Source organism: Hakea prostrata, chromosome 7, assembly GCF_041222555.1.
Source record: "Hakea prostrata isolate BN-2017 chromosome 7, UWA_Hpros_2, whole genome shotgun sequence".
In the NCBI taxonomy this organism is placed as follows: Eukaryota; Viridiplantae; Streptophyta; class Magnoliopsida; order Proteales; family Proteaceae; genus Hakea; species Hakea prostrata.
Genome location: NC_142606.1, coordinates 13,700,042 through 13,716,466, shown reverse-complemented (window position 1 = coordinate 13,716,466; position 16,425 = coordinate 13,700,042). Strand labels below are relative to the sequence as shown.

Here is a 16,425-nt window from a genome sequence, read left to right as displayed (position 1 = left end):
ATCCATTGCTCTATTGAAAAGTCTCAACTCCGCCACTGCACTGCATGTACGTGCAGTTAAAAAGCATTTTACACGGAAACGCCTTTTCCATACCTTTATGAAAAAGCGGCATGCAGAGCGACCACTTTCTGAGATTAATCCGCTACGGTCAAATGGTATTTACTCTTTTCAACTTCCAAGGGTAGTTCCGGAAAAAGCGAATGTCACGTCTTCGTCAAAGCAACGGTGATTCCGGCTTTTATAGCTAAAAAGTTTTACTTTAAGTTGATTTCCCTCCTTTCTCCGGCGGAGAGAAGTTTATTTCCCTCCATTTTTGTAATTTGAGCTTCTGAGACTGCTAACGTACACGGGATGCTCAGCTTTACCAAAAGGTTAAAAGCCAAAAAGGCGAGACCTGGAGACCAGGCATGCGCAAGCAGAGAGCCACAGATGCACACCGTGACCCGATGCGAACCTAAATTCAAGAACGATTTTGTCGAACATCCAGGTGTTGTTTCCCCCAGGCGTAGTTTAGTTAAACCTGGCGTGTTTACCGAGTACCGACACCGCTCTTTTCTGCTTCAGTTAAATTCGGAGAAGATTTAAAAATAAAAAAAATGGTCCTAACTGTAGAATTGGAAAGTGACTGTGGCGAGTTAATTAATCGAAAATTCTTTTAGGTGTGTAAGTGTAACAATCGAAATGGTGGACGAAAACAACACGGATCTTCGAGGTGGATTTGAATAGAAAAAGATCGACAAGGAGGAAGACAGGTTTGGACTGGTTGATTGATAGATCGACTTATAAAGAGTTCAGTTCTTTTCCTTCTATGCTGATTCGATCCTGTTTTTGTCTCAACTGCGCTTCGGCTTCTGTGTGTACTTCTGCAGAGTTTGTATGGATTTCAGGTGAGTTAAGAGCTGAGCTTCAGAATTCTTATTTTTTTCCAGAGTTACAGTGTTCATTATCTTCTCGGCGACTAAGTTTTTGTGTCCACACTGTCTGCAGATCTGCTCCGTATAGAGATTTAATTTTAATTGTGCCTGTCGAATTTTGGAATGCTGTTAAGAGTAAATCAATTTTGTATTCCACCATGTAATCCTTTGGTTGCACTTTTGCCTTCCGACTCTTTTTATGTGCTTCTGTAATCCATATGTGCTAGTCATCTTTTGTTTGAGGATAATTGGGGGTAGTCACCTTTGAGCTCGCAGATGACTTGAGAATTTGGGAATTCTGTGTCTGTCATGGCTTAGTGGGGTAATTTTTTCAGTATTCGACTTGGAGTTTGAAGAACAGGGTATTCCAGACTTCCAAGTTTGGATATTATTCAGAGAGAGATTTCAATTCGTCCGTTGTTCATTGCGGTTACATTTTTCTATCTGTGCAGCACATGATTTACTGTGCTATGATAGACCTAAAACATTGTGATGGCTTCTCTGTTTCATCAATTCTTGGCCTGTCCTATACATTTCTCCTCATCACGTAAAGTCGTCCCACATTTTCATGTTGTTGCTGAAGGATACGTGCGTTAAATTAGTGAACAACGGGAAAGGAAAATATAGGGGAAGTGAAGTGTACTGTGCATCTTGAAGGTAGTTTTTGAGAATACTCCTTTTCTTCCTGCCTACCTGATTTTGCAGCACATTTTCCTCTCTAAGATGATGTTTCGAGTCTTGTTGGCAACTCATCATTCTTCCTTAAGTTGTCAGTAGTCTGACTAAAGCGAACCGGCTATACAGGAAACATCTCTCATAGATGTGAATTGAGAAAGCAATACCTATTATTTGGAATCAGCCTCTACTGTCTGTACGCTGACCCAGATGAGGTCTAATCGTTATCCTTAGGTGCAGGCACTGTTCTCTTTCCAGAAAATGCATGTTAGTTGGGAAACAGAGGCTGGCATCAGTAGAACTGCTGAGGTGTCTGTTTTGTCTTTGACTTCTCCAATCTTCTTGCCTTGTACTATTTTGGAACCTCTTTCCTCGTATGCTCTATACAAGTTTAGTAATAATTTATTTCAGGACATTTTTCTTATTCGTTTATTTTAAAATTTAATCTCAATCTCTGAGATACAAATGAATTTTTGTGATGGTTATCTTAGGACTCCACGTTTGTTGACAATATGAATACTTTGCTAAAAAGTCTACTAGAACTGTGGCATTTGTTTGTTGACAATATGAATACTTTGCTCAAAAGTCTACTAGAACTGTGGCATTTGCTGATGACCTTGAACAAAATTGAAAGCTACATTTTTCTAGGAAATGTATTGGTTTTGTTGATTGAGTTTTAAAAGTGTAGCATACACCTTTTAACTATTAATATTTAGGAATATCCATTAGCTATTATTGTTTAGAAATTATCTGAAATATCGATGGTAAGGAATCAAAATTACGATAGTTTCTGAAATAAATTTGTTTTTTTATTGATTATAAGAGATATTTTTTAAAATATACATATGGAGGCACATATGTAGATTTGCATATACTCATGGGAACACTAATGGGTAATACGATGATTTACTCATATGAAAGAGCAAGGCTTTATTCATAATCAAGATAGTTAGCAAAAAAGGGCAGTATTGGATCCTCCACCACTTGGTTTGAGAAACTTTTCCTTTCATTTTTTTTTGTGCTGGACTTGACATTTGTCACAGCCCACTGAATCTTTATTTCCCAGAATGCCTAAAGCTGACAATGTATGTCTTGATGTATCTTAGGAGGATCTTATTTGTCACATAAATTTTTTTGTACACTTGTTGAGCTCATATAACTGATTAGCTATTTTACAGTTTTGATTTTTTAACTCCGTTTTTTTTGAGCTCATCTCATCCATCATCTTTAAGTCTCTGTGTTTACCGAGTGATTTACATAAGAACAGTTGGACAAGAACTGATACCCAAGTGGGCATTTACAGATTTTGATCTGTGGTAGATAAAGCTTTTGTGATCATGGGAGGCTCAGGGAAATGGCTGAGAGCATTGATTGGTTTAAAGAAGTCAGAAAAGTCAAAATCTTCAGATAAGAATGAAAATGTCAGTTCTATTTCCTTCTGTTTATTTATTTGTTATTTGATTGCTGTTCTGTAGTTACTTTCATCTTATGTAACATTCTGAATCCTAGAAGTAATGTGTTTGTTTCATACTGTTAAGTTGTACTAGTCGGAACCTTATCATTGTTTGAGACATGGGGATCAGCAGTTACCATTCCCCACTCCTACCCCACAAAAGAAAAAAAGAAGAAGTGAGCTGGTCATTGAGTTTCTTCCACCACCCTGTGTTCTTGGTTACAATCTTTTCCTATCCTAGCTGTTTTACCTCAACTTTTGATTTTTTTTTCTTCCATTAACCTAATCAGCATGATGGATTTCATGCTCGGGAAGGTCTCACTGTTGTCTTGCCTAGGTCAACAGTTTTAAAGGTTAGGCTGAGCATGGACCTCTGTGTTGAATGTGAAGTGACATGCAGGTGGATTTGGATTGACCAGAGAAAAATGCAGTTATTGTTTGCTTAACAGCTAATATTTCCTTTAATGGATACTTGAGGACCCCCCGTTTTTCTCACTTCCAATCATTGACTTTCCTTTATCAGAAAATTAGGGAAAGTGCTAGAAACACAAGCATTTGATGCTTATCTGAAAAGATCACATTGATAAATGAATGGGATCTACTGACTTAATTGGATCCAGGCTGTTGTGGGTGCTTGTGATGTGCACAGATCATTTTTTGAGATCTCTGGAAAATAAAAATTGATAATATTTCCTTGCTCATCTTACAAACCCTGATTTCTGTCTTTTAATTACTAGTCTCCTCATTCATCCAAAAGTAAAACATAAAGATTACAAGTCTCCTCATCATCAAGATTTCTCTCAGCGGCAACATTGTTTCCTACTGAATTATTGTCCCACTGTGTAAACCAAGCCATATATCTATCATGACATAGTGATGCAGGCCTGGGATAGGGCTGCTGTGGTGAGCTTTCACTGAAGGGGAATTTAGAATAATAAGAAAAGTAAGGAGGGGAACTAGGGTTTGGAGTCAGAAGATTAGAAGAAGAATTAGTGTTGGGAATAATTCAACTTACTGTTATTGAAGATATTTTTAAACAGAAAGTTGAATGATAGAAGTAGCTCTTGGGAAGAAAAGAGAAGACGAGGAAAGATGAAATCAAAGAAAGGGATAACAATCCCGTGTGCACTGCCAAACAACACTAGAACCAGGGTGCAACAGTTTGGCGAATTTTGCCCATCTCGGTGGTGGGCGAACCAAAATCCACCATCGAAACCGAATTTACAGAATATCACCGGAAAATCGATTTGGCGAAGTACAGGCAATATTCACCGGAGACGATAAACAAAGTCTGAAACTAAACTTTCCGCTGGCTGAACTCGTCAAGTGAAGAAGACGAAGAACATAAGAAGATGAAGAAGAAGAAGATGACTTATTAAATTTATTTTGATAGTTTCTGAGTTTCTGATTGAGTTACGGTTTTGGCTTTGAACCACACACATGGCTCTTATATAACCACGGAATTGTTAAAAAAAGAAAAAAAACTAAACCTAAACATGAGTACAGATTTGACTAAGATTGTTTTATTAATTTTTTATTTTATACCTAGCGTTTTGCAGGAAGATGTCAGGTATTTATATTTTTTTAAACTTCATATTTGACGTTTTGTAGGATTCAGTAGGTTATTTTATATTTTTTAAAACTTTATTTTAACTTGATGTAGTGATTGTTTTACTTTGACCTGACTGATGTATTAGTCAGACGTTTTGCAGGAACTCTCTCTCTCTCTCTCTCTCTCTCTCTATATATATATATATATATATATATATATAATGTTGTTTTAGAGTGGCAAAACTAGGATGGATAAGATAAGAAACGATCATATTAGAGTTGGTCTGGGAGTTGCTCCCATAAGTGATAAGCTTAGAGAAAGTCGTTTGAGGTGGCACGGCCACGTTCAACGGAGACCTATAAATGTTCCTGTTCGGAGAAGTGATATAATCCATATTGAAGGAACTAGAAGAGCTAGGGGTAGACCTAAGATAACCTTAGGAGAAGTGGTGAGAAAGGATATGTATAGCTTAGGCCTTGTATCTAGCATGGCCTTGAACATAACCGATTGGAGGGCAAGAATCCATGTAGCCGACCCCATTTAGTTGGGAAAAGGCTTATTGTTGTTGTTGTTGTATAATGTTGTTTTAAATTTTGAATCGACTTTTCAGGCAATTATCGGTGAAATCTCGGTGAGAGTTCGCCAGTTCGCCTGGTTCACCAGGTAGCAAACTGGCGAACTCAGGTGAGATTTCGCACCTTGACTAGAACTCTTATGAAAAGTTATATTCATTAATCAGATCATCTCTAATTGATAGGTGATGCTTTACAGACACAAAGTAGGGGACTCTCAATCACTCTAAAAGACTCAAAAATGGTAAATAGAATCAAAACAGCAATTTATCTAATTATTAAGTATCCTAATACTCAAACACTGACTTGAATACTAAAATTAACTACTAATCCCGTGTACCATTATTACCCCCACTTCATGGGCTTATAGATTACGCCCGCTACATCCATAAATCCAAAACTAAGAGCCTTAATGTCTATAGAACCCACCCATGGGCCAAAATAAAGTAATCTAAGAGCAAGTTGACCCACAGAATGACATTTTGAACTGCATCAACTCTCCCGGTGTTGAGAAATGCTCGCCCACATGTTTTGTAAAACGAGAGAATCGGTGACATGTGATCAATTAGCTAGAACATGCTTCGCATGAGAAGCTCTTCACAAGTCTGGCTCAACAATGGCACCCTCATAGCCTAATTGATCACATTTGCCAGCCCGGCGTGGTCAAAGCTCTTCATTCATTTTGTGCTTCATATATAAAGAATTTGGCATAAGAGTTCTTGGTTCCCTAATCTATTGATTTCCTACATTGACAAGACAACCGTAAATTCGGAAATTGGAACCAAAGGAGCAACCACCTACAGGAATAGTCAATTTGCTGGCTGAAAGTGATCCAGAGCCTTATGATATCAATGATGAGAGTGATAATGAGCAGCAATATTACTATGTTATTCTGAAATAATATGATGCAGTGACACCCTATATGATATGGTGATTGATCCAAGTAGTTGCACTAATGTTGTTGCTGAAGATGCTCGAGATTTGGGCTTGAAGACGGGACCAGATCCAAAACCTTAAAGATTGCATGGGTGAACAGCACAAACCTCAAAGTGAATGAAAGATGTTTGCTTGTTTATTCTATTGGTGGGCTAATTGATCAGGTAAAATGTGATGTTCTTCCTTTCAAAGTCTACCACATTCTTCTAGGATGCCCATGTTTGGATGACAAGAAAGCCAAGCATCATGGTTATGAGTACACATATTCCTTCCAGCATGGTGGACTTGAGATGAAATTCCTCCTAGATCTTCCATCTATCAAGCTTTAGAAGATCGCTGTTATGTACCTTCTACTACGTGTTGACTCCGATGGTATTCTTGGACATTATCTGAAGTTGTCCAGGTCCAGTTCTTTCCAAAGGAGGAGAGTTGATGCAGTATCAAACCGGTTAAAAAGCTTCCGGTCCAACCCCAAAAGAACCGGTCCTATGGGATTTGGTCCAACCAGAGTTGGGCTCAATTAAGTATTCTATATCAGTTTTGATTTTAGTCTTTTACTTATTTTATTATTCCTACGTAAGAGTGAGTAAGACTTTTGTTTTGGATTTTGATTTCAATTAGGATTTGCATTTTATTTCCTTTAAATAGATTGTATTAGGATACAATTTTCAGATTGAATAGATTGAAGAGTTTTGTTTGTTATTGGAGATTTCCTTTCCCTTGTTCTACTTCCCCTTTCTTCCCCTCCCTATTCCTCTTATTCTCCTTCCATGACAACCACTGTTGCAGCTTTATATTAGGCTTGCATCAAATGGTGCAAGGGTTGAGATGCAAGAGCATCTCCTTGGCCCTGTTAAGAGAAAATGATGATTGATTAGGGTGTGTTTGATTCCTCTCTTGGTGCGAAGGAAAGGGGGAAAAAATAGAGCTTTTGATTGTTTGGATTGGATGCAGTAGAAAATCATATGAGAAAATTGAATAGATGTTATATTATAGACCATGTGAACATGCATGTGTAATGCTGCACACCTGCCTTCATACACATGATTATAAGCGAATTGTTGTATAAGGTGCACAAACTGAACCGGCTTCCATCAAGTATTGAATGTTTAATAAGTAGTAGAAGTGTGGATGTTGAGATGGATGTGCATCAAACTAGGAACAATAAAGGAATGGCCATATTAGAACTGATTTTGGAGCCGCCCCCATATAGGATAAACTCTGTGAAAGTAATTTGAGGTGGCATGACCGTGTTCAATGGAACTATGGAAGCCATAGGATGTGCCAGGATAGAAGATTTATTTTATTTTGTGTATTATTACCTTTTTTGGGTTTCTGTTTGAAGGATCTAAAAGAGCTAGGTTTAGGTTTGAAATGACCCCAGGAGAAGTAGTGAGAAAATACATGCTTAATTTAGGTCTATTCTCAAGTTTGAGGTTGACTAAAGTTGGAAGGCAAGGATCCATTTACTGATCCCATTTAGGTGGATATTGCTGGGCTATTGTCAATGATGTTGTGCTTTTATTTGTACTCTTGCAATGATCTATGCATCTGATACCACTTAGTTGGATAAGGCTGACTTATTCTTGTTGGGTTGTAAGGATCATCATGTTAACAGAAATAGCCAGTTTTGGTAGATTTAAATTTTTAAAAAATAACTAATTGGTTAATATATTGTGCTTAGGTCTCAAATTGAGCAAGTTATTCTTGGGACTGGTGATGTGGGTAAATCATAGAAAGTAGGCTTATTCCAATGGAAGTAAGCCTTGGGTTAGGTTAGACATGTGTTGGGCCTTTGGTCCAAGGAGGCTTCATTGAGTTGATGACTTTCATAGGCCTAGAATGAAGGGAGGTTAAGATTACATAATTTAATATTTAATTAAGTTGATCAGAGGCATAGTGCTAGAGACCAAATCATTTACGGTCTGTTAGAGTCCTAATGCTTAGGACTGAATCATATTTGTAGTCCAAGAGTCATTGGAAACCTAGTTGTTTGTTTGGGTTTTCTTCTCCCTCTTTTCTGTTTCTTTATTTATTTTTAAATACTTTGTGGTTCTATGCTATGGTTTTAGAGGTTTAGTTAGAGGACTGCCAAATGTAAATCTGTTTTGTTCAAACAGTTACTTGAGTCCCCAGTTGGTTTAGGAGAATTAGAGGGCCAGTTGACAAATTTCTACATAGCAGTAATGGCCTATGGCTTGGGTGGATACAAAATGAAAGAAGGTGGATTCCTGACCTGTCTTTTCTTTTCTCACCATAAGTTCTTATCTGCATGATAGGCCATTTTGATTGCATCAACTGGTTTGATAACACTTTTCTGTTAATTTCATCACTTCTGTGGGAAAGTTAACAGACTCCTCAAATTGAATGGACATGGATATTATGCAAACATCATGATTTCTATTATATACAGTGGTAGGTTTCTTTGACTGTTATAAGTGGGTGAACAGGCATCTTAGATGCAGAATGTATAATGCATGTTTTTAAGTTTAAAAAAAGAAAAAAGAAAAAGGACCATGCCAGAAGTAGGATCCTTGTGCAATGAATGGGTATGCATTTTCAGGTTAAAAAATAAAGTATTGTCCACTGCACTGCTCAGAAGCAATTGCAGATGGCTCAATGAAGGAAAAAATAATTTAAAACAACAAAATTCAGGGTATTCCACCGTATCACAGAGGGCCAGACTTTCTTCTCTATTCACTTTCTTTTGGGGCTGAAATTTGTGAATGTGCTTTCCCAAAAACTAAAATTTCCCATGTTTTGCCTGTTTTCACTTGATCCAATTTGTTTAGTCTTGGGATAATCAGAATCTCTACTGACCCCCAGATGGGGCATTCCAGTATGCTGCAATACCGTGAAGCTGATCCACATTTCAGGGATCTGTTGTTTGGGTATTTTAATTTGATGCTAGCTGTTCCTGCTTTTGCTTTTCAGATGAATCAGCTAGCCAAAATAATGTCAATAGGTTTGTAGGGCATGCCGAATTTTTGCCTTGCAAGCTGACAATATCATGATGCACTGACAAAACCTTAAGTCCAGATAATTTCTTTCTTTGGTTTCTGTTTTCATGAAGGACTTGATTCTAGGCCCAAGTACTTCTGATATAAAGGACTTATCTTTTTTGCAACTTGATAGACTCTGACTACATTCTTACATTTTTCTATAATTTTGTGAGCGCATTTATCTTAATTTTGGCAATGATGCTGCAGTCAGCATCTGCTAATCGGTTGTGGCACCGGAAAAGGCCTTCTGTCAGCATCGATGGTATTCTTAAAGATGAGGTTGTTCATATAACAGATCCATTACCAGGGGATGCCAAGGTTGTATCAAGTTCAGGTGCCTCCAGCTCCCCTGCTAGCTCGCTGCAAGTACAGGTTACTGCTAAAGTCGAAAAGAATGTCAGAGAAGAATGGGCTGCTACACGAATTCAAACAGCATTTAGAGGATTTCTGGTATTAAAATATCTCTCTTCAACTTGTATGCCTATATTTTGTCAATATCTTGAAAAAATTCGTTCTTGTAAGCTCCTTGGTACTGTTATCTGGAAAACGTTAGTAATCAAATTGGGAATTTCAACCTGATCCAAGTTGCACATCATTTTCCAAGAAGTCCAGATGGCATTTGTCAGCTGAATATTTCATTACTTATCTTAGCTGAAGTTTATTTCTTAGTTTCGTCTTCTTCCTTTGTATTGCACAAGTAATACTCAGTTAAATCTGTCTTAGGCAGTGACCCTGAGGACAACTCCTAGCAGAGTAGGTGAAGCATGGTGTGGTATGCTGATGCTTATCAGGAAGTCTAGAGTTTGAGCCTTTTGGCCATCATCTTTTCCCCATCCTTTTATAGAGTAGGTACAGGTAATATATATATTAAAATAAAAGCAGTGACCCTGATTCAAATCTATGAATTTGCCAAGTTAAGCTTACATATGTGGTTGGAAATTATTCTTCATATTTGTCTATCTTTCCCAGGTTGGGGAGTAGCATGTGTCAGATGTGGTTTATTGAGATTGTGGCTTATGTTTGCTGAATGTGACAACTTGTATATGTTTCTGTAGCTCTTCAGTTTTAATTTCTTTTCAGTGACCAACTTTTCAGCAATCATCTTTTACCAGAATCTCAATGTGGTTTATTGAGATTCTGATTTCTGTTCTGTTAATTTGACATTAATTTGTAGAAGCTTCTTTAGTTTTTAAGATTGAAGTTCTTTTTATGACCAACTTCTTCACCATAGCCTTGCTGCACAAATTGTTGGTCGGTTTCTTCTGCTTCTCTGTCATTAAATTCTGCTGCCTTCTAATCAGATTTACAAATACAAGTCAGGCTTCAAAAATTGTTTAATTGTTTAGCAGAAAGGGGAACTAAGAATTTGTTGTTGTTGTTGTTGCTTGTTAGATCGAAGTTTGTTCCTTAAAGAAACATATCAGTTATACATATACTGATGGGATAGAGTATATTCTAAGAATATACATATGCAGATTATACATATAAGTTGTCCTGTCTAGCCCTTTTTCTTCCCTTGGCCCCTTTCTCAAGTTCTTGTTCCCATAATGATTGCTTTTGTTCCAGTCTTTGGCTTTCCCAGGTTAGCCATCCCAACTATCCTATGCATGATCCTCATTAGAAGACTGAAAAAACATTACAAGTCATGCTCTGAAAAGCTTAATATCTTCACATTGATCTTTTCTCATTCTAAGCTTTGCTCGAGTAGTTTTTTTCTTGCCAAATTTCTCCAAGGAGTAGCTATTATTGTACCTCTTTTTAGGCAGATGGTAATTCTTGGGCAGATGCGAAGAGGAAGCTCTTTTACTTTCCAAATTAATGCAGTGGCTCTTCCCCATCACTAACTTTCTTGTTAACAATATGGTTACTACCATAATTGGAACCGTGGTGTTATTATTTTGAATAAAATATTGTCTGCAATGAATAAAAAATATTCTGTGATATTTGTCAAAAACTAATATGACTTGTAACCTTTAGGAATTCTAGAAAATATTAATTGAAGTAAAACTACTTCATAACTGCACTCGTCACTTTCTTGCTAAGTGCATCTTCTTAATTCAACTTTTATCTAGGGTCCATGCACGAACAAGTTTTGTTAGCAGGTTCAATCTAATTCAAGTTGTTGTAAGTTATTGATTTCTTCTATAATTTTGTAGAAGTGTTTGTGTTGATGTTCTTAAAAACAAATGGAATGTCTGTTGGATATTTTTCAGGCCAGACGAGCACTTAGGGCTTTAAAAGGATTGGTGAGACTTCAGGCCCTTGTTAGGGGTCATGCTGTGAGGAAGCAAGCTGCCATAACCCTTCGTTGCATGCAAGCTTTGGTGAGAGTTCAGGCTCGTGTTCGAGCACGTCGTGTTCGCATGACATTGGAATCTCAGATGGCAGAGCAAAAGCTCAAGCAACAGGTTGTACACGAGGCTCATGTTCGAGAAATTGAGGTGAGATGTAATTTTTGTTTAGGCCTTTTTTACTTTTTTGTATTAATTAAAAAAGAATATTTTGCTGCCAGAATCTTCCACTACTTGGTCCAGTTTTGTGCCTGCACTCAAGTAACAAGATGTATTCCCTTTACTTGTTCTGTTCATGAACGCAGAATGGATTGAGAGCTTCACAATTGCTTCTCTGTCCCCAGCCCCTGTTTGAATTACTGTTTTGCTCCTGTGATTTGACTAGGCATCAGAGAGTTCCATCAAACCCCCACCCCCCCCCCCGCCCCCCCCCCCCCCAAAAAAAAAAAAAAAAAAAAAAAAAAAGGGAAAAAAGAAAAATCCATCTCTGGTCACTCATCTGTCCTGCCTTGTAGTTTGGTTGCCTTTATGTGCAGGTACAGAACCAGATTTCATTGGGGAAGATTCTGATAGCAAACAGAACCTTTTACTGAGAATATAAAAAAGAACAACAATTACTAATGGCATAAAGCTATGCCAACTACATAAGGTAAAATATGATCCATATTTGAATGTGATGAGGTACATAGGCTGCTTTCTTTTTGATATTACATGAAAGACCCAGGGCACAGAATTGATTACTGTCGACCCGTTGAGTCCATTTTAGGTTCATTAGGAAGCCCAAATACACAATCAATTTCCAAAAGATCTAATTAAACATATAATATGTGAGTAAGTTTTGTAATATACTGATTTACATGAAAAATCAATTTTCAAATCCATCAGCACCATTTTATAAATTGATCATGCCTCTGGGGAACTGACCTACTATGAATACATCTTACTTATGGGTATCAGTAGAAACATCTATCAGTCCTTATTGTGGGTGTACTTGTTTCGAAAGGCGAACATCCCCAGTCCAAAACATTTAAATAGGTCCTCAGGTGGGTGGGACAGAAAGAGCATTATCTTTATAGTATTTAGGAAGGAAGAGGAACCAAATGATGTTGATGTAGATAAGTTGCCTAAAAGGCTTCACTTTTTGGAAATGAGCCTTAGGATGGGTTATGTAGGTGTTGGACCTTTGATCCCATGAGTTCTTATTGAAATTGAACAATTTAGTAGCCTAAAATATAGAAAGTAAGAAAACGGGATTACTTCACTAGTCTATTTGAGAGTCTTATTTTGAGACAATTTATTTGTTAATTTAGTTTCCTAGTCAGTTTACAACAACAAACTCAACATTTCCAACTTAATGGGGTTAGCTACATCTATGCCAAACAAAACAAAACAAGGTGGGAAAAAATATTGAAGAGATGCATAATGGGGTGAAAAAGTCTGAATCTTGTCACTTCTCGAGACTGGGCCTCTGTTGGGCATGTCAATTCCACCTTAGGTCGATTCTCTAGATTTATTGTTGACTGGGGCAATACCAAGTTAGCTCTAATATGACAAGTCCTTACTTTATCCTTCTCAGTTTTGCCGCACATTCATGCTAGCATCCTCAACTCCACTACTCCACTTCTCAATAAAATGCTTCTTGACAGACCAACATTGCCTTCCATACATCACAGCTGGTCATACAATGGTTCTATAGAACTTCCTCTTAAGCTTTACAGGAATACGCTAGATGCACACTCCAATTCATCAATCTCACTTGAATTCTGAGCTAAACACCTTCTTCTTTTTTTTCCTAAGAAAAAGGAACCTATGATTGAACCTAGATATTTAAAATAGTCATTTTGTGGTACCTCCTTTTCCCAATAAGTTTATGTTACCTTATTAGTTAACTATTGGGTTAGGCCCTTCACTTTTAGTTTCAATCTAGCGAAGTTCGTCAGGGGCTACAGCGTTGTACATGAGTTTGATTAATGAGATTGAAGAGAGGGAGGGGAGGACTTTGTGTCTCTCACCCAGGGCCTCTCAGCATAGCTATAGCTCTAGTGGCCTAGGAAAATTTTATGGCTTTCATGATCTCATTATTTTGGACACTTTCTATGAGTGATTGTATATCATTTGTTCAATCACTGATGCAAGAAGGATGGAATGACAATGTTGGATCTGTGGAATATTTAATGTGCCTCTCACACATGACCACTCACTGTAACTAACCATAGCTCTGTCAGGCCTTGGGAAAATTTTATGGCTTTCATGATCTCACTATTTTTTAACATTTTTTATGATTTAATTGTAACACTTAAAGTTTTAATTTGGTTTTGAGTATTGGATAAATTGTTGGTTTGAATGGATGACCTTATTTTGTTTGTTTACTCACTGATGCAGGAAGGTTGGTGTGACAGTGTTGGATCTGTGGAAGAGATTCAGGTCAAGTTGTTGAAGAGGCAAGAAGCGGCAGCCAAACGTGAGAGAGCCATGGCATATGCTCTGACTCATCAGGTAAAATTTAATAGAAGGCTGTCTTGACCATGAATGTCATCCAATTTTCATACTTGGTTGATCTTGGCAGTAACTTTATTTATGGTTAGCACAGTATTGCCCCATATCATTGTCAGAAACAAATAGTCTCTTATAACCTCTGATTTCAAGGAACTAAGTTGATTGATAATAAATTTCATTTCTTCTGATAGAAAACTAGCAAAACTATTAGTTACCAGGGTCTAGAATAATATCTGGTACAGTGAGATAGTAGAGGACTTGGTTTTATTTTATGAATTTTTGTCTTCTATGTAGTGGAATGCTTCAAATTCAAGAGACTTCACAAGGGATGTAAATATCTTATTCACCATGGCAGGCACGTTATTTTGTGCCTCCATTATCATTAACCAAAATACTGGCCCCCTTTTTTCTTCTGCAGAAAAAAAGAGAAAGAAACTGAACCTTTAGCCATTTTTGAAAAATAAATTGTATATAGTTTTATTCTTAACAAAACTTTCTGTTTGGATCATACTGATGGAATTTTATTTTCATCAATGGAAATATTTTTGGGCCAATAGAAACATATCTTCCTTGAAAACCAAATTTTCCTCTGTTTGTAATTCTGTGCCATTTTTCTTTTCCTTTTCTCCTCCCCCTTTCCCTTCCTAAAATAACAAGTAAACAAGTACTTGAAGAAAGTAGCATATTTCACCATGATTGATTTAGGAAAAGAGTCCAAGCATATATGTCGTCAGTATCCCCATGGGTGGTATATGTTTGGTTAACCCGTACACCCATTATTTTTATAATATAAGAGAAAGGAGCTAGTCCTATCGATGGATATTATATCCCTTCTAAGTGGATTCAATGGCATGATAACTCTCTATATGTGCAGTGGCAAGCTGGATCAAGGCAGCAGTTAGCCCCTGCAGGTTTTCAACCAGATAAAAGCAACTGGGGTTGGAACTGGTTGGAGAGATGGATGGCAGTTCGTCCATGGGAGAATCGGTTCCTTGACATAAATCTCAGAGATGGAGTTATGATCCATGGAAATGGCTCAGTAGAGGGGAAAAATGACATGAAGATGCAATTCAGATCTGCTGGCAAGAAGCCTATGTCATCAAATCCTTTCTCAAATCAGAAAACCACATCTCAGTCTGATAGTAGTGCCTCTTCAATGAGCAAATCAGCTAATGTACTGGTAACATCCAACTCAGTACCAAGTAAGCCAAGACCTAAGCCATCTTCTGAAGATACAGTCGAAGAAGCAAACTTAAGACCTGGTATTGCGCCTCGATCAAATAGCAATCCCAAAGAAAGACCTTCACAACTGGATGGTCAGGCAAAGAAGCGGTTGTCCCTGCCAAACAGTGGTAAGTCCTTCCATGTACTGGTACAGTGTATACTATATTATAAGCATTCCAAACTTTACTCAGCTCACCTTAAAAGCCATGCTGCAGCCCATTTCAACAAAGCAGTCTTAAGCTTTTCCAGTTCTAATTCTGGTATAACTATTAAGTCCAATGTTTGTTAGGCACATGCAATATTCAGCTGCTACGAATCCAGATAGCATGGATCAGCAGGCCCAAATTTAATAATTGTTTCTTCTCTGATCAGGCTGCTGTAGAGCTTTGTAGTCTTGTACCTTAATAAAAATAAAAATAAAAATGCAGAAACAAACTAGATTCAATAATTGCAGACTGGTTTTTAGTTGTAGGCTGTGAAATGATCATTAGTGATATTCTTCGATTCCTGCATTATTTGCTTGCCTGATATCTATTTGGTCGCAAACAGGTCTTGGAGGACAAACATCCAGGCGTCCCAGCAAGAACACTGTCAACAGGACATCCAGCACACAGAACCCCCCCAAGGATAGAAGTAACTTTGATGGAAGGCGTGATTCTAGCCAAACAAATGGAATCCAGAAGGTTGTTGAACTTCGAAGTTGAGCATCAATTTGGGGATGATTTATTCCAAGCCTGCTGTCCGGATTTGTATATAACAGAGTCCTTTCTTTCTTGGGGGTAGGATTTTATTGCTTTATTCCTTTCTGGGTTACTCTTTGCTGTTTCATGTTGCCTCGGTTGGAGTGGCAGTTTCGAATGTCACCCACACAATTATATAATGAAAGATTATTCCAACTCTTGTGATTACTGGCAATTATTTCTTGGCATTCTAGTTGTCGTTATATTCCACATAGAAGTGTCCATAATTATGAAAAATGCATTGTAATATCTTATTAGCAAGTGCCATTAGGGGCTTGTAACCAACTACATTCACACACCCCTACCTTGCATACACCCTCATACCTATTGCACTCACCCTTCCCCAGTAGATGAAGTTTGGTGGCCCTTGTCAGCCTGTTGGTGGGTGGGTGACACCCACTTTCCTCACTAACCAAGGACAAAGCTGCAACCTCTGTACACCTATGGCACATTTTTGAAAACTGCATGAATCTTGTGCGGCAACCAAGATATGAGTTTTCAAACTCCTAATCAGGGAGAAAAAAAAATTCTACAATATAAAGAAGAAGAAAAAAAAAATGGTGGGTCAAT

The 16,425-nt window shown here is 37.6% G+C and overlaps 1 protein-coding gene across 1 annotated transcript; it reads left to right on the top strand.

Moving 5' to 3' along the window:
- Window positions 1–563: 563 nt before the first annotated feature.
- IQD5 (IQ-domain 5) lies at window positions 564–16,311 on the top strand. The gene is made up of 8 exons (XM_089160967.1): window positions 564–752; window positions 870–887; window positions 2,893–3,010; window positions 9,312–9,554; window positions 11,318–11,545; window positions 13,778–13,891; window positions 14,766–15,243; window positions 15,665–16,311. Exons 3-8 carry the CDS (start codon window positions 2,927–2,929, stop codon window positions 15,817–15,819), a joined length of 1,302 nt encoding a protein of 433 aa, XP_089017093.1. The 5' UTR covers window positions 564–752; window positions 870–887; window positions 2,893–2,926; the 3' UTR covers window positions 15,820–16,311.
- The last annotated feature ends 114 nt before the right edge of the window (window positions 16,312–16,425 follow it).

Excerpts from the sequence above, each read along its gene's own strand:
- IQD5 (XM_089160967.1), top strand. The coding sequence starts at position 2,927 with ATGGGAGGCTCAGGGAAATGGCTGAGAGCATTGATTGGTTTAAAGAAG. Across the intron at positions 9,555-11,317 it reads CAGCATTTAGAGGATTTCTG|GCCAGACGAGCACTTAGGGC; the intron begins GTATTAAAATAT and ends GATATTTTTCAG. Across the intron at positions 13,892-14,765 it reads CATATGCTCTGACTCATCAG|TGGCAAGCTGGATCAAGGCA; the intron begins GTAAAATTTAAT and ends CTATATGTGCAG.